Below are 18,287 nucleotides of genomic sequence, written 5' to 3' on the forward strand. Positions count from 1 at the left end.
ACACAATACAATTTAATGCAGTTGTTATAAAGAAGCCCTCTGGGCTTATCTAGAAAGATCCTTGAGATATTTTTACGTAGAGAAAGCACTGCCAAGCAATATGAATATATACATGTTTGTAAATGCTCAGAATCTCTCTCTATGGATATTCCAGAAACTTATCAGTGTTTGATTCCAGGAAGTAGGATGGGAGTTAGATGAGGAGACTTACTTTTTGTTTTAGTCTCTTTTAAACTGCTAAAACATTTTAAACTACATACAAAGATCCCCTTTTAGAGTTAAAAAAAAAAAAGCAAATAGAAGATCTTAATCATATGACAGTTTAACAGTTCTGATGAAGCAAGTTCTACTAAACACACACAGCTAATTTCTTGATGAAGTAAAGGCCTCCTTAATTGCTTACCTTTATAATGTGTTTCTCTGGAGCATGAATCAACCAGTGACACCCTACATTCCTGGGCTACAGGTGAGGATAGCCCGCAGAGTGAATCATCCCTTCCAGCACCAGCAGAGCCCCACTCCCACATCCTGAACCTATGGAAGTGCTGGGGAAATCCTAGGTGAATAGCCAAAGGCATTCCCTCTTCCTCACCCTCATATCACGGAAAAACAGCAGGGAATCGCATGCCTGATTTAATAATACCTACCTGCTTCTGAGTTCTTCCGTATAGCAGTAAAGGTAAGCTCAAAGCTGCTGCCACTGTTGTCTGTATCAGAAACAAAGGTAACTGTGGCCTCATTGGTCTCTGTCAGCAATGGTGAGGGCAATATATTTCCACAGACCTTACCTTAAAAGCAAAAGAAATTGAAATAAGATTACTGAAAAATGATGGAAACAAACTTAGACACGTGCTTTTCTGATACTACCTTCCATGAACTCTCTGTTCTAAATACACCAAAGTATACAGTGGTCCCTTTAATTCATTCTACACTCTGTTTCAATAATTTATACTCCATTTACTTCCCCATACCCAATCTCACATGTCCAAATTCTACTCATCCTTCAGGGTCTAACTCAAAGTCCAGCTCTCCATAGACATTCCCTGACAACCAGTGGAAACGAGAGCTTTTCTGAACCCCATAGCACATATCCTATTCTATGCCATTTCCTACTTTGTGGTACACCTTTATTTACCTCACCAAACTGCAAGCTCAGTAGAGCAGAGACTACTTTTACTCTGTATACGTCCAGTACTTGGTATGATATCTGGTTTAATGATTGGTTTAAAGAATGATTACTGGGTAAAAAGGCCTGAAGCATGAAATCATTTAGTCAATAAATATTATAACCCTTAGCACAATACCTTGACTATAGCATTCTGTCAAATACTTCTGAAGAGATATCTGTCCTAATCATTGGCCATATGGAGACCTAGAGACCGAGGTCTATGCCAGCTCCAGAGACCTTCTATCACGCTTAACACATAATATTTCAATTAAAGTAAATATATCAGTTATGCTTATATAGCTTATAAGAGGTATTCAATAAAAGAAATTAAATGACATGAAATTATCTATTGTCATAAGAAAAAAGAAAATTATAAAACAATGTAGAGTTCAGTGTGTACAGTTAATATGTATAGATAAATATACATCAAAATGTTAGCAGCATTTACCTCTAGGTGGTAAGGTTATGAATGGTTTACATTTTCTTCCATATGCTTTCTGTCTGTACCAGATTTGGCAAACGTGCACTCGCTTTTGTGGTAAGAAGGAAAAAACCGACATGGCCTTGAAAGGAAGTTTCTGACAATTGTGAGATCAATTTCGTTCAATACTGCTATTAAACTTGAGAAAGGAATCGATAAACCTCAGGAAATATGCTGGTCTTTGCTTCCACTCTTACCACACACACTCTTGGCCCCTTCAAGAAGGGCACAGTTTGTAAGATGAAATAATTTCCCTGTGTGCAGAAATCTAATTTCAGATCCTTTAGCCCCTCTTTGGTTGTTTGGATACTCTAAAATGACAAATGAAAATAAATGTAGCATACTCACTAATAAGCACTCCACTGCTTGATTGTAAAGATACATAGTCATGGTCACATTCAACTTGATTTTCTATGTCTAAGCTTGTAAATTTTATTAGGATAATTTTATTTTCTGGTACCATTATTTTCCAGATACATAAGCTGCAGAGGAGAAAGTGAAGGAAGTATAATAAATGGCAGAGTCAAGTGTGACAAATAAGATCTAATATCTGAGGTTTAGCTCATACCTCAATACTAAAATTTTACAGGATATTAGAAGGTAAAAGGCAAAGGAAATTCTTTATGTGAGAATAATTTGTTTATGCTCAAATTGCTGGCATTTCTCCAACAAAAGGAGCAGTATTAATTAGAGAATGGTCAGAAACCACCCTTTAAATTTCATTTAGTTATAAAATGCAAGAATTTTGATCTACGAATTTAAGAAACCTAAGATTCATCTCTCTAATTTATTAGTCTAATTGAAAATTCATAATATTCACCCAGAAGTTGAATTATGGATTATGAATTATGGATTGACCATGTAGCATATTTTAACCCAAACTAGCCACATCCTCCTAGGTCAGCCTAAGTCATAATCCCTGCAGTTGTGATGTTAGCCAACTTCCAGTAAGGTAAGCTGTGACCTTTTACAAATATCCTTAGAAACATGTTTAAACATTTTGAAAGTAGTTTACATAATTTAACACACAATCCTTTACCTTTATTTTTCTACATGAATTCATACTACTTACTCAAGAAAAGAAATCCCAATGGGCCAGACATCCTCAGGGTCTTCTATGGCTCACATTTATGTGAGTGCAGAGCAATTTTTTTTTTTTAATTGACAAGTGACCCTCTGTCATGATTTTCATTGTTCATTTATTTATTTTTTAATTTTTTTTTTAAAGGGATAAGTACATTTTTTATTTATTTATTTATAATTTATTTATTATTTATTTTTGGCTGTGTTGGGTCTTCGTTTCTGTGCGAGGGCTTTCTCTAGTTGGGCTTTCTCTAGTTGTGGCAAGCGGGGGCCACTCTTCATCACGATGCGCGGGCCTCTCACTATCGCGGCCTCTCTTGTTGCGGAGCACAGGCTCCAGACGCGCAGGCTCAGTAATTGTGGCTCACGGGCCTAGTCGCTCCGCGGCATGTGGGATCTTCCCAGACCAGGGCTCGAACCCGTGTCCCCTGCATTGGCAGGCAGATTCTCAACCACTGCGCCACCAGGGAAGCCCTATTTTTTAATTTTTTTGAAGTATAGTTGACTTACAATGTTTCAGGTGTACAGCAAAGTAATTCAGTTATGCATACATACATATTTTTTTTTCAGATTCTTTTCCATTAAAGGTTATTAAAAGATATTGAATATAGTTCCCCGTGCTATACAGTAGGTCCTTGTTGTTTATCTATTTTATATATAGTAGTGTGTATCTGCTAATCGCAAATTCCTACTTTATCCCTCCTCACCCCTCTCCCTCCTTTGGTAACCATAGTTCATTTTCTGTTTGTGAGTGAGTGCAAAGCAATCTTATCTGGAACCTAACATGTCAGAACGAGCTTCCTTCTAAAACTCCATAGTCTTTATCAACAACCTTAGACCTGCTAACTGTCCCATTGCCCTCCAAGTAATAACTTCTCAGGACTGTAGGAGTTATCCAACCCTTTTATGCCCAGTTTCCAAAACCAAACACTGTAATTCTCACCAAACATCTTCTCCTTAACCAGAAACTCCTTGCTTTACTCTTTTTCTATTCAAGCTCATCATCCTGAACTAGATGTAAAAATAGACTGCCTAAAATATTATTAAAATCACTTTGATTTAAAAAGCAATAAGCTGCCTAAAATATTATGATGCCCACTTTCCCAAGCACTTTAGTTGGAAAAGCGCTCCATATCCATCTTCCTTCTTGGGATTCATTTCCCCCCGCTGAGGTAGGCAGGAGAGAAATTACTCCCCCTTCTCCAAATAGAAAAACTGGCATTGATATTGAAAGAGTCATCACATCTCACATATAATGGGAAATACAGTTTAGGCTTTATGACTTCAAAGGACACTGCTTTCTCCTGTTTTCATCTTATTATTTTCTAATTCAAAATCTCTAACTCAAAGATGGAAAATAGATTTCAAGTCACATGCCAACCTTGATTTATTGTTAGTGATTGCTGCATTAAAAGGATTCTGAGGTCTAGTCAAGCTGAGTGAGAGAGGGGTATCAGAATTAATCACTGATTTATTCATTCAAATATCTATTGAGCATTTATTATATGCCAGGCACTGTTCTAGGCTCTAAAAGCTGTAATATCTTCCATGGAAGGAGACCATCTGAATGCCATGAATCTGTCATTTCTGAGAGTCTAGCTACCACCTACCAGAATAAAGACAGGCTTGGAGAGACTATAACTCCCTGCTTCGATTTCACATTATCTCTTTCTCCCTTACCATTGGCTAATTAACTCCATTTGGAATTTAAAAGACCATTGTTCCATCATTCAAGTTTGCGTAGCATGCTGGAGTCACTAAGTAGGTAAATTGGCTCCATGCCTTATTACATTTCTAAAACATGTCTTTTCACATTTGAACATTCTAAAATCAGAAGGATCTTACAATGGAGTCTTACAGTTCGGTTAGAAGGATCTCACAATGTTAGTCTTACAATCAATGGATTGAAAGAGTGTTTCAAGAGAGGATTTGTAATAGTTTTGGCCAGTCACCTGGGGGTACTATTGACTGCATACTACTTAATTTTTCTGCTTGAGGTGTTTTAGACTACACTAGTGGTGAACATTTTAGACTACATACTTGTATGAATATTAGCTTATGATTCAAATTCTCAGGAAGATTTGTACCCCTCCCTACATCCATTGCCAAGGTTGAGGCATGTAACTTTCCACATGAGTGGGCTTATGCCTTGTATAGCCTTACACTGAAGGTATAGGTGTCCCACTTTTATATGGAGATCTCCTAATCTTGGGTATTTTGTTTTCTTTATTGATGGTACATAAAATAACAATGAACAGTCTGTTTTCGATGTGTTGAAATATGGTACAAATTCATGCTAATATTGAGTTGTAATGTAGCTGAAAGTCTTATTCTCTTTAGTTGACTTCTTACTTTAGTCCCTACAAGCTATTTAATATCTTAGCTATTTAATCTTAACTTCATTCTCTAAACGTGAAGCAGTTCAAAGCTCACAATTACTAAGACAGCATCTAGTGCAAATTCCTTCAAATTTCCCATAGATTACCTTGACATTTTCTGTTACTTTCCCAGGAAAGGAATTATCTTCCTTCTTTCTAAAGCTAAATCTTTATTTGTTGTGTTCTCATGAAACTTCCTTCACATATATATGTATTTCTCTTGACTAATCACTCTTACTCTCTCTTCTGCCCATAAGAACAGTTAGCCCTACCCTTCAAAAAACAAAATCCCCATTTCTCTTAATCCTAGTGCCCTATTACCCAAAGCCACTGTCCCATCTTCCTCCTTCTCTTCACTGCTCAACTGTCTTCCTCATCTCAAACAATAGCAGCTCCTTCCTTCCTGTAGGTCAAAAACCTTCAACACAATCTTAAGTCTTTCTCTCTTGAAACCCAAATTTTCAACTTGTTAGCAAATCCTGTGGTTCTACCACTTCTCACCACCTCGACTGTTACAAACCTGGTCGCAGCTATCTTCATCCTTACCGGGATTGCTGCAGGAGCTGGTCTTTCAGCTCTTGCTCCTGCCTGTTCTATGGTCTATTTTCAACACAACAGCCAAAGAGATCCTTTAAAATGTGTCAGATCATGTTCCTCCTCTGCTCAAAGTCCTCCAGTGGCTCCATATCCTACTCACAGTAAAATCCAAAGTCCTTCTTAATGCTCTAGAAGTTTGGCCACTCATTATCATGACCACTTTCGCCCTCTCTCACTTAGCTCTAGCTAAGTGCTATTTTTTTTTTTTTTTTCTGCCAGGAATATCCCTTCCCAAGATGATCGTTTGATGGCCTCACTCATTTCATTCAAGTCTTTGTTCAAATATCATTTTCATAGTGCAGTCCTCCTGAACATCTTCCCCAATTATTGCACAACTCAGCACTCTCTACCCCTCCTTCTTGCTTTATTTTCCTGTACAGCACTTACCATCTTCTATTGTATGTAATATTATCTGTATTATCCCCACTTTCCACCCTACAACTTGCCCCACAAAGGAAAACATTTTTGTCTGTTTCATTCTCTGCTGTATAACTAGCACCTAAAATAGTGCCTGACACATCTTAGGGCCTCAATTAATTTTTACTATTTGGTGAAGGGATACCAAGTTTTCAGCAATCACTTAACGCACTGTGAATATAGCTTCTAACCTTACAATTCTACTGAATCAGTTCCTAAATTTTGAATTACCATATCCAATGGCATTTTATCTGAACTCATTTTGACTTTTGCAATGTTTGATACTACTAAGAACACCCTCTGTCTTGAAAGTCTTTCTTGCAGAGATATCTTCAATACTTCATCTAAATTGAATCACAAGTTCTCTGTCTTTGAGGGTAAATTGTCTGTCATCTGTGTATCTCTTATCCAATAGATAAATGCTTTCTAGAATCTCACACATAGCCATCCATCCTCTGCTCAAATATCCACTTATAAAGGAAATTCATTATCTCCTGCGCAGGCCATTAAACCTCAGAAATCTCTCAAATTAGAAACTACTTTACATTGTATTGAAATCTACCTTCTTCTAACATTTACCCTCTGCTCTTGTTCTCAGCTCAGCAGTTAATCAGAAGTCTAATTCTGCTTCTATGGTAGCCTTTCAGATAAATCAAGACAGTTCCTTCCCCCTGTCAAGTCTTCTTTGGAATGAATATATTCCTAGTTCCCTCCACCACATCTCCCAAGGCACTGTTTTGAATTTCTTTTTATCTTGGTCATTGCCCTACAGGTAATTTCCAGCCTATCAGTGTTCCTCTCTAACGATTGTACCTAGAGACCTCCTGCCTACAGCCCAGCCCAGGATTCTAATAGAATAGGACTCTGGATGCTATTCTTCTAAAAGTTTAAGCAAAGATGGCAAAGGCTTTATTGGTATTATATTATTACTAGGTTGACTCACAGAATGTCACCTTAGACTCTTAATAAGCCTTTTAAATATGGGCTGCAATTAAGCCACATCATTTCTGTCCTATACTTGTAATGGATATTTACATTTATTTTACATTAATTTTGTAAATTAGAATCTCACCACCCTTTTGACTTCCCATTTCCCATGGCATAAAGTCTAAGCTTCTTCACATGGAATTCAAGGTCCTCTACAATTAAGGCCTTTTTATCTTCATTGTCCACTGCTACCCCAGTTCCTGTTTACATTAACATTGTTCTCCAGCTGCACTGGGACACACTGTCCAAACAGCCCTGATATTCTTCACCTCCTGACATTTCTTATATACAATTCCCTCTGCCTGGCATGATCTGTAGAAATCTCTTATATGTTAGAGCTACAAAAGACTTCATGAGCAATAAACTCATAACTATACTTCACTGTCTAGTTTCAATACCATCCCCTTAACTGAAGCATCTCTACCCCTCCCAACCACAGTACACACACCTCACAAATCACTGCAATAGGAACTATTCTCTCCATTGTCAATAGTACCAACACGCCTTGGTAGTGTGGATTATAAAGCTTATTTTACCTTGTTTTATAGTGTAGTTATTTTTGTCCAGCTCTCTCCTCCTACCAGATTATAAACTCATAGAACTCTCATCTACCTTTGAATACCTTTCAATGCTCAATGCGATTTTAAAAATGAATGTAGAACACTTAAGAAAGCGAGATATTTGCAAAATTAATTTTTAAAGCTTAAAGATATTCTTAGCCATATAGAGGACAAGGTAGGTAAAAAATTTTTTAAGATACTGAAGCTTATACATCATGAACTATTTTCCCTCTTCTAGGCAACACTGAACAAAGTATTACAATTATTACAGAAATAAGTGGGACAGGATTAACCACTAGATTCCCAAAACAATCTCACTACCAGCTGCTGTTAATGTTAGATATTTGAATACATCAATTCAGGTTAAGTTCCAGTCTTTATTTGTTTGTTTATATTTTTTGTTTTTTTTGGCCGTGCCCCGAAGCTTGTGGGATCTTAGTTCCTAAACCAGGGACCGAACCTGGGCCCCCTGCAGTGGAAGCCTGGAGTCCTAACCACTGGACTGCCAGGGAATTCCCCTCGTAAGCTCCAGTCTTAATGCTAATGATTCATACTAACAGGTATCAGAAATACCAATTAGCAAATATTTGTCATCCAATACCAGATAAAATATTTAGGCTTTTATGTTAATCAAATAAAGTAATTGAGATACCAGATAAAATTGCCAAAACATGGCCCCTTAAAATGGCATGATTTGGGGGAAAAACCCAGGGATCATTCCTACCAGGGTTACGTACCGATTATGAGAATGGTTGCTCTCTTTCCAATGGGGATAACGAATCTTCCCATTTTCTCCAAATAATACTGTTCCCTGAGGTCTACAATCTTCCAAAACATAGGAAAAAAAGCTGATTATTTTGCTCAGCCATGGACATTTCAAGACATATTGTACAGAGTCAGCTTGAAGCTATATAATTTATATTAGATAATTCGTATTTATGGAAATGCATTTGTTTGTAGGTGCCATGACCTATACTTTGTATTTGCAGACTTTGTTAGGAAAATTTCTAAATCATAATTTTAAAAATATATAATAATTTTATTAATTAACCGTCTGATATTCTTTACAATACTTTTTCTCCCACTTTTACTGAGGTATAATTGACATATAACATTATATTAGTTTCAGGTTTATGACACGATTTGTTATTTATATGTATTGTGAAATGACCACCGCAGTGAGTGGAGTTAACATCCATCACCATACCTAGGTACAAAACTTCTTTCCCTTGTGATGAGGACTTTTAAGATCTACTCTCTTAACAACTTTCAACTATGTAACATAGTATCATTAACTATAGTCATTGTACTGTACATTTTTATCTCCAGGACTTATTTTATAACTGGAAGTTATAACTTTTGACTCCCTTCACCCATTTTGCCCACCCACCACCTCTGGCAACCACCAATGTGTTCTCTGTATCTATCAGCTTTTTTTTTTTTTTTTTTTTAATTCCACATATAGGTGAGATCACACAGTGTTCGCCTTTCTTTATTTCATTCAGGATAATGCCCTCAAGGTCCTATCCACGTTGTCACAAATGGCAAGATTTCATTCTTTTTTATGGCTGAAGAGTATTCATAATATTCTTTATCTGAGTTCTTCAGATTTAACAATTACCTAATTTTCTCAAATCATGAGTCATAGTGAAGCTGTCAAATTATAGTGTATGAAATTAATATGGTGTTTTCCCATCTCTAACTAGGATTTCCTGGGTTATAATAAAATACCTTTGTATAATGATATTAAAGTAAAAGTACACAACTTTTAGCAATGACATGGCAAGTCTCCAGCATTCGCTCAGAAATTTCAGACTCCTGTGTCACATTTTAATTGTTGGAAGCTAGAACAGGCAACTAGGGAATGAGAAGCTTAGAAAGATGATATTAAGGAGGAGTTATTTAAATAAATTACTTGTCACATTCTGATATTCATTTGACTGTGGAATTGATGGTTATTGCCTGATTTCATTGCCGTTTTAAAATATTGTTACCATTAACCTTTGTTCAGCGCTTGTTAACCTTTTTAACTTTCTCTTCTAGGTGATGAAAACTGAATAGAATTGTTACCAGGAGAAAAATTTCCCCCTGCAGTAATGGCAATGAACAGAACACCTTTACTCTGAAGACCAAATGAAAGTGAGCTGAGAGTAGGCTCTTGTTGGAGGAGGCACTAGTGTTCAGCTGGACCAGCAGCAGAAGTGCTTTTCAAATCATCAGCCAGGTGGCTGGTCTTGGACTACAATGAGGAAAGGAGGGAGGGAGGGAGGGATGGCGGAAACACTGTGTTCTGCTGCTCTGGGTCCTGGCCTTTAACACATTTGGTTCTTACACTCAACCGCTTGTTCCTGTAAGCTGTGCTTCCTTATGCCTCTTTATTCTGCAGAGGCTGTCCCTTGTGCCATTTTCTTGAGCAGATGCTGTCCCTTTTCATTGCAAACCTTCTGGCCCGTCAGAACTGAGCCCCCTAGGCCCCCCCTCAGTGTTCTTATAGCTCTCTGGGTTTATGTGAACTTCACCTTTTATCACAACTATCCATTTACTTCTTTGTCTCCCCCAGTAGTTGGGAAGTTCCTTGAGGACAGGTTTGGCATCTGCAGACCAATACTTATTTTCCGAATCTAGATTTTAGTGCCACAGAACAAAAATAACTCTCCAAAGCCTCCCTTATGTTTCCACTCTTGCCAAGTAAAATTAACAAGGGTGAAAGGGAGAAAGGGTGATTTTTTTTTTTTTTTTTTTTTGGCCTTGGGGCAGGTGGGATCTTAGTTCCCCAACCAGGGATCAAACCCGTGCCAGGTGATTTATTTTTAATGATCTTAAGTAGTTTAGGAAAAAATTATGTCAACTGGTTAAATGTAGAAAGAATCCTCTAATGAGTCTATAAGCAAAACTATTTTAAAATCTCATAAGTACAAAAAAGCCCACATTTCATGAAAATCTACATGAACATAAACGTGAAGATCCAGTTGATGCTCAAATTAAATTGACGGGTATCAGTGTTAATTAATTCAGAGTTAGAAGTTTATATACATTGTATTAGGAACTGAAAACAAGCCATATTCTTGCTTTATTTTAAAGCTTATTTCTGATTATATCTGCAACATAGAGTAACTATCCTTGAAAGAAGCATGACCATTTTTTGAGTTGCAATGAAATGAGGAAGGAGGAATTCATAGAAATGACACCCACCTGTCATGGTCTGAGTGATAAAATCCATTAACTCAAACACCTTGGAAAAAATGCCAGGTGAAGCCCTTCTATGGTTATTTCTGAAAGGATTCCAGCCTCTAGCACAACCAGCTCCCCAGGAAGTTATCCCAGCAAGAACCCAGTTTCCATCGTCTCTTCTACAAACAAGTGGACCTCCAGAGTCCCCCTTTTATAATAGAGAAAGAGGAAATTTTAAAATAGTCACAAGTTAAAAATATTTTATCAGGTCCAAAAATATCAGCACACATCTCAGAGAGAGAAGAAGTAGAGGCATATAAGCCCAAAGGTCATTATTCATCAACATTTTTTGTCTATCATTTTGTTTCTTCATCATTAGCTTCAAAGGACTGTCTTTTCGCTTAGATGTAACCTCCTTCCACCCACTTCATGCAATCTTGTCAATCTAACACTTAATTCCTCTCTTCCTCTCAGTCTTTTGGGAACAATCATATATATTTCAAAATAAATAGAAGGAGAAGGGGGAGTTCACAGATATATGCTTCCACTATAGCTTGTCATCTGGAATTACTCAGAAAGACTGTGTCACATCCCAAGCCCACAGCACCAGTGAATAGAGCCTCTAAAGTCATGCAATAGCTCAAGGCTTTAAAAACAGAATGCCTGGGAACCTAATTTTGTCCCAGGGGCTATATATAAAGGATCCATTGGCTCTCAGACTAGAGGATAAAGGACCCACAATTTCAGGATCCTTTCTTTAATAATTCTTCATAATGATATGTTGCTTTGAAAACATGTCAATTTTGTGTCAGATTAAACCCCCTCAAAAGGCACAGAGTTGTTTGAGAGCTTTATCCAAAAAATGATTGCTTATAAAGGATGAGACAGGACAAAGCAACCTAAGTCTACCTATGTTGCAATTTAGAAAGTGGAATAACTGTAAATTTCTATCTCTTTCATCCCAAACTCTTCCTGGTCCTTATTCTGTTGCCCCCTAGAAGAAAAATTAAACATTTTTCCAACAGAAAATTTTAGGGACCTTCACATGCCAGTTTCAAGCTGCTTGCTGGCAAAGAATAAAGAATCCCTGCTCCTACAGTTAAAAAAACAAACAAACAAAAAACAAAAACAAACAAAAAAAGCCACTTTCCAAGTAAATTATCTTCTTCATCTAAAACTTAAAACACATGTCTTTCACAAATTGGCCTCCCTTTCCTTTCTTATCTTGTCAGGATTGGTCTTCTTTGTGAAGCTGTTATGTTGGCCTTGGGAGGTCACTGTCATTCACAACATCTTTTACCCCATAGTTACTATAGCTATGCTATCCTTGGTCAAACTTCGTGCAAACACTGCATTCTTCACTAAAGCTTGAAGGAAAATTACAATGTTTAACAAAAGGTGGAATGAAAACTAATTCAGAGCTGACCTAATTAGTTAGCCAAAGTGGTCATCTTGTTTGATTCCATTAGGCTGGAAATGTTGAAACCACCTTCCCTGCCTCTCCTCTTCACTCCCCCAAAAAGAGGTACAGGGGTAAGAATGGACATGGGACAGAAAAGAATTCTCTCAGCCCTGGTCAAGGAACCTTTTTCAGTAGAAGCCAGATGGAAAGATGAGGGAAAAGGGAATCTTGAAGAAGTAACCCCCCAAAAGCAGCTCAGGAGAAAAAAAGACAGAATCCACTATCACCCACGTGATAGTGGGTGAATAACTGGACTGGTTTATGCTTTTTACCTGGCAGGCATCCTTTTCCCCATCAGGAAAACCAGCACACGACATGGTCCTTCCCAGGGGAGGAAGGTTCATACCCTTGAGCATAGTTTTACATGTTCTGTCAACCATGATGGGAAGTTCCACTTCCTGTAGGACATTTGAATATTCTGCTGCTGTGGAGAAGGGACTGACATGTTAGTCAACAATTGTCCTCACTGAAAGAAACCAATAAGAAGCTTACAAGTTTAAAACTTGTAGATGTTTAACCAAAATGTAGAAGGCTTTTTTTTAAGCTGTGAATGATATTATTTCCTAAAATCTTATACTATGTGATAAAGGACATTTTTTTTAAAATTTAGATTTTTAAGGTAACATAGGCAATTGTGGCTTCTCTGAATATATGCTTAAATGTTTCCTCAAGAGGAAAACTTTAGTCAATAAGGCAATATTCTGTAAAATTCTTCATTTTTAAAAAAAATCACAATATTAAAGATAAGGAAGCTTAACTATTGTTACTTTACTGTATTATTCTTCATCTATTATAGTTACCTCTGGTTCCTTCATCTGACACACCTAACCAAAATGGCAGTAGGAGGAATTTTATGTAGAGCCTTAAGTATAGACTTTTTATGGTGAAGACAAGCAGAAGTCTTCATTGGGCCAGAACTCAAGGGGGAAAAAACCCAGGATAAATGTATTATTCAGGACCAACAAAATTCCTGCTTCCACTGGGCATGTAAAGGGGCCTGGAAGAAATATTACATTCTTTTGATGCCTCTTACTCTCTGAAATCTTGCCCCATCCACTGGCCATGCAAAAAATCCCTTCTTCAAATGTATCACCTCTATGGGGAATAGAGATCTGCTGAACAGTAGTTCCTGAAAAAACAACAGTAACAAAAAATCATAAGAGTCACAGACAAGTAATGGCTAAATATATCTGGAAACTGACGTCTGGTTGATTTCATGGTTTCTACACTTTCTTCCTAAATGTAATAATGACATACATTTTAAAAGTTTTTCTCTCTCAAAAGAACTATTTCATATTTACAGAAATTTAGAAAAATGCAAGTAGAATAAGGGAAAACACATTACACATACCACAATGACCCTCCCCAAACTAGCAACATTTCAGATTGTGCCCTTGTTCTTAAGAGATAGTTTTTCACTCAAGAGTAATTGAGCACTATTATGTGGCAAGCACTCTTCTGGGCCTCAATGAATGAGCAGAAAAAAGAAATCCTTCCCTGGCAGAACTTGTGATACAAGTGTGAGTGAATGAGTGAATATGTGTGTGTGTGTGTGTGTGTGTGTGTGTGTTCGGGGTGGGGGGAGTACAAATAGTAAATCTAATAATTTAGTTGTTAGGTAATATGTGCTCAGATTTTTCCAGAAAAATCAGAACAGGGTAAGAAAGATGAGAAGTCTGAGGATTAGGAAAGATAGCATGGGAGATGGTGCAATTTTAAAAATGGTAGCCGAGGGGCTTCCCTGGTGGCGCAGTGGTTGAGAATCTGCCTGCTAATGCAGGGCACATGGGTTCGAGTCCTGGTCTGGGAAGATCCCACATGCCGCGGAGCAACTAGGCCAGTGAGCCACAATTACTGAGCCTGCGCATCTGGAGCCTGTGCTCCGCAACAGGAGAGGCCGCGATAGTGAGAGGCCCGCGCATCGCGATGAAGAGTGGCCCCCGCTCGCCGCAACTAGAGAGAGCCCTCGCACAGAAACAGGGACCCAACATAGCAATCAATCAATCAATCAATAAATCTTTAAAAAAAAAAAGAACTGCTTTAAAAAAAAAAACAAAACTGTAGTCGTGTCAAGCCTCACTGAGCAGAAGCTGAGGGAAGGAATCAGGCAGTCATCTGGGTGGAAAGCATTTGAAGAAGAAAAAAACAAAATGGAAAGTCCCTGCAGTGGAATCATGCCACATACGTCTGAGGAAGAGTGGGGAGATCAGGATGGCTGGAGCAGATTAAACAAAAGAAAGTTTAGTAAAAATATAAACAAAAAAGAGGTTAGATACAGGGCTAGGATGAGGGTGATGTCAGCTGATAGGAACACTGATTTCTATCTGAGTGTAACGGAGAACCACTGAAGTGTTTTCAGCAGAGTAATATAATCTGACTTAGATTTCAAAAAGGATTATTCTGGCTGCTGGGTTAATAATAAACATTAGGGATGCAAAAGAGGAAGCTGGAGATGATTCAAGAGACCATTCAGATTAACCTAGGCAAGAAATGATGGTAGCGTGGAACAGGATGTTAGGAGTGGAAAGGGTGAGGCAAAAGCGATAGAATTCTTCTGATGGAGTAGATGGATAGTGTGAGAGAAAGAAGAATGAAGAATGAGCGCAAAGTTTTTAGCTTAAACAACTAGAAGATAGAGTTGTCATTAATCCAAATGGAAGGCTATGGATAGAGCAGATTTAGATGTAGGGGATAATCAGGATTTTATTTTAAACATATTAAGTTTGAGAAGTCTATTAGCTATCCAGGTAGATCACTAGGCAGTTGGCTATAAGAGCCCTATTAATCCCAGTACCATATATAATACACAGAAACCTGGGCTGGATATATAACATCTAGAGCTATCTTCAAGTAATTGGTGTTTAAAGCCTTGATCCTGGATGAGATCACTAAGGGAGTGAGCATAGAAAAAGAAGAAGCGGTCCAAGGGCTGATACCTGGGGCACCTCTACAATAAGTCACAAAGAAGAGGAGGAGCCATCAGAGAAGACTAAGAGAGGGTGTAAGAAGAAGTAGAAAGAAAACCAAGGGACCCCTAAAAATCAAGTGAGGAAAATGTTTCCAGGAGGGTATGAGCAACTCTGTCCAAACTCCTATTAAGTAAGCTGAGGATGGAGAATTTATCTTTGAATTTAGCAACATGGACATGGTGACTGTGATGGGCAAATGTGGTAGAGTGGTGGGGGTGAAAGTGTGATTAGCTTGGATGTCTAATAGACATCTCAAACCTAATACATGCAATTATGAGGATTGAGGAGAGGAAATTAACATGCCAACATGGCTCTTCATAGAGTTTTTCTATAAAGGGGAACAGAAAAATTCAATAGTTTCTTTTGATATACAAATCTAGTTTCAGGGGCTTCCCTGGTGGCGCAGTAGTTGAGAATCTACCTGCCGATGCAGGGGACACGGGTTCGAGCCCTGGTCTGGGAGGATCCCACATGCCGCGGAGCAACTGGGCCCGTGAGCCACAACTACTGAGCCTGCGTGTCTGGAGGCTGTGCTCCGCAACAAGAGAGGCCGCGATAGTGAAGAGGCCCGCGCACCGCGATGAAGAGTGGCCCCCGCTTGCCGCACTAGAGAAAGCCCTCACACAGAAACGAAGACCCAACACAGCCAAAAATAAAAAAAATAAAAATAAATCTAGTTTCAGTTATTCTCTCTCAGTATTTTGATGAGCTTGTTCTTCCATCTTCTGACTTTCATTACTGCTGTTAAAAAATTAGCTGTAAATCTAATCGTCACTTCTCTGTTGGAATATAGTATTCTCTAGATTTTTTGAGATCCACGTTGGGGTTTTAGGATGCTATAATTTCAGCACAACATATCTAGATATAAAATTATTTTTAATATTATAGTTTGAAATTTCTGGGCTTCCTAAGTCTGAAGGTTAGTGTCTCATCAGCTATGACTAACCCTCACTCACTTTCACTTAAATTATAGCCTCTCTCTCCCATTATCTGTATGCCTTCTAAAGCTCAAACTGATTGTTTACCATACTCTTCCAGTCTATTTTCTCTGTTCCACTTTTTTGTCTCTTTGGATAATTATTTCTGATCTTCTACTTCTCTATATTTGATCTAATCTGCTATCTAATCCAACTATTGTGTTACTAATTCCAATTATATTTTCATATCTTTTTTATTGACTCTTTTCCAAGTCTTCCTCTTCAGTTAATAGTTTGTTCTTCAGTCATTTTTGATAGACTTTAACTTACTTAAACTTAAGTAAAACATACTTTATATCATGTACCTCATTTTAATGCCTGCAATCTTGGAAGGCCTGATTCTGGCTGCTGTTATTTTGGACTCTCTATTTGGTGGCAACTTTCTCTGCATGCTTTTAATTGTGTGCTCTCATTCATTAAAACTTTATGGGAATACATGCAAGCTGAGATTTAAGGTTCATCTCTTCAAAGAGAATCTACTACCTTTGCTTCTGCCAGATACCCAATTACTCACCTGGAACAACTTTAAAGTCTTGGCTTGGAGTTTTTGGTGACAGGTAATGTGAATGCCAGCATCAAACCTGAATGAAGCCTGGCTCAGGCTACAGATTCTTCTGAGAGCCCTCCATTCATGGCCAAGGTTCAAGTATGTAAATTTCCTTATTCCTTCACTTTATGTGGTATATTTTCCTTTTTCCCCTATCTTTCAAAGCATCAGCTTTCAGGAAGTCCCAGGTTACATCCATGGGAAGCTCCAATCAGACTTTCCCATCCCCCATCCTACTCCCATGCAGGCTCCTTGCATGGCCAGTTAAGGCTCTAGGTTCTTAAAGATCATTTAGATGCCTCAAGGGCAGTCACTGACTTCAGTGCCTGGCTAACTTCTCTGGATCTGTTCTCTTTCATTGTTTTTGGCCACTGAACACTTCCCTTTCTTGTATTTTAAAGAAGTAGATTTTTAATATTTTAACCAGAATGTTTAGATTATTTGTGCTGACAGAGTGTCAGATATCTAGTACATAACAGTGACAGAAAGGAGAAGTCTCTGAGGACATTTTCAAATGTCCCACACTCCTTGGCTAGAGCTGAGTACAGGTAGATGGCCTAGAATATTGCCCAGTCAAGACACTGGAGTACTTAAAATGTTGATTAAGTTAAGCATACGTAATTCGTGGCTGGTACAGTGTTTTTTATATGTTACAGATTAAACAAAATTATTTTTTAAGGAACAAAACTTAGCTATTCAAATATTTCTAGATATATACACAGGAATTGAAGTTAACTGGCAGAGAATTAATAAACACAGTTTTCTCCATTATATTTTTTTGTACTCCAACACTCCCTACTTACCAAAGTTGGCTTTGTGTTTTAGATATAGCAGTGCAATATCAAAACTCATATATCCAAGTCTGTTGTATGTGGGATGGATAATAATTTCTGAGACAGGAATTTTCTGTGCCTCCTTATCCTTCTGAAGGAGGTTATACTCCCCAGCAGTCACAGTCAGACGCTTAATTTGCTTCCTAAAACCAAACAAAAATCTTTCAGTAAGTCTAGTTGTCTCCCCCAGGAAAGACAGTCTTGGTTTCATGTAATTAAATGAAAGTGATTAATGTACCTTTAAGCATTTCTAAGTCTTAAAAGAAGATGTATCTTTATTAGTGATTATTATCAATTGTTATAATTCCCTGTAAATTATAGGTATCTACAAAAAGTCATGGTTTTCAATCACAGAGTGTTTACATTCTGTGAACCCTTTCCCCTAGCATCAATTGTCTTTCTGCATAAAATATTTGTGTCTTCTTTTGTACATAAACCAGTCTATATATGCTCTACCATTTTAAGCAAGATAGAAAGGTTGTTCCTAGAACTGTCCTTCTTTTCCTTTTACTAGTACCCTCTTTTAATCCAGTCAAGTATCTGTTATTTCCACTGTATTTTCCCCTCCTAATTACTGAAACTCAGATTATTAGAACATTAGTGCATCCGTTTAACATTTGATGTTAATACTTTATTAAAATAAGTAACCATCACCCC

At 37.7% G+C, this 18,287-nt stretch overlaps 1 protein-coding gene across 1 annotated transcript in view; it reads right to left on the reverse strand.

Moving 5' to 3' along the window:
• Positions 1–17,739, reverse strand: part of OVCH1 (ovochymase 1) — a 93,175-nt gene extending 75,436 nt beyond the window's left edge. The window contains exons 1-6 of the mRNA XM_068560300.1: positions 17,601–17,739; positions 12,577–12,728; positions 10,864–11,050; positions 8,409–8,496; positions 1,998–2,131; positions 648–788 (exon numbers count right to left, since the gene is read on the reverse strand). Coding sequence (XP_068416401.1) covers positions 648–788; positions 1,998–2,131; positions 8,409–8,496; positions 10,864–11,050; positions 12,577–12,728; positions 17,601–17,649 — 751 coding nt within the window. The 5' untranslated portion in view covers positions 17,650–17,739. The remainder of the gene's footprint in view (positions 1–647; positions 789–1,997; positions 2,132–8,408; positions 8,497–10,863; positions 11,051–12,576; positions 12,729–17,600) is intronic.
• Positions 17,740–18,287: the final 548 nt, after the last annotated feature.

This window comes from Eschrichtius robustus, chromosome 13 (genome assembly GCF_028021215.1).
Source record: "Eschrichtius robustus isolate mEscRob2 chromosome 13, mEscRob2.pri, whole genome shotgun sequence".
NCBI lineage: Eukaryota > Metazoa > Chordata > Mammalia > Artiodactyla > Eschrichtiidae > Eschrichtius > Eschrichtius robustus.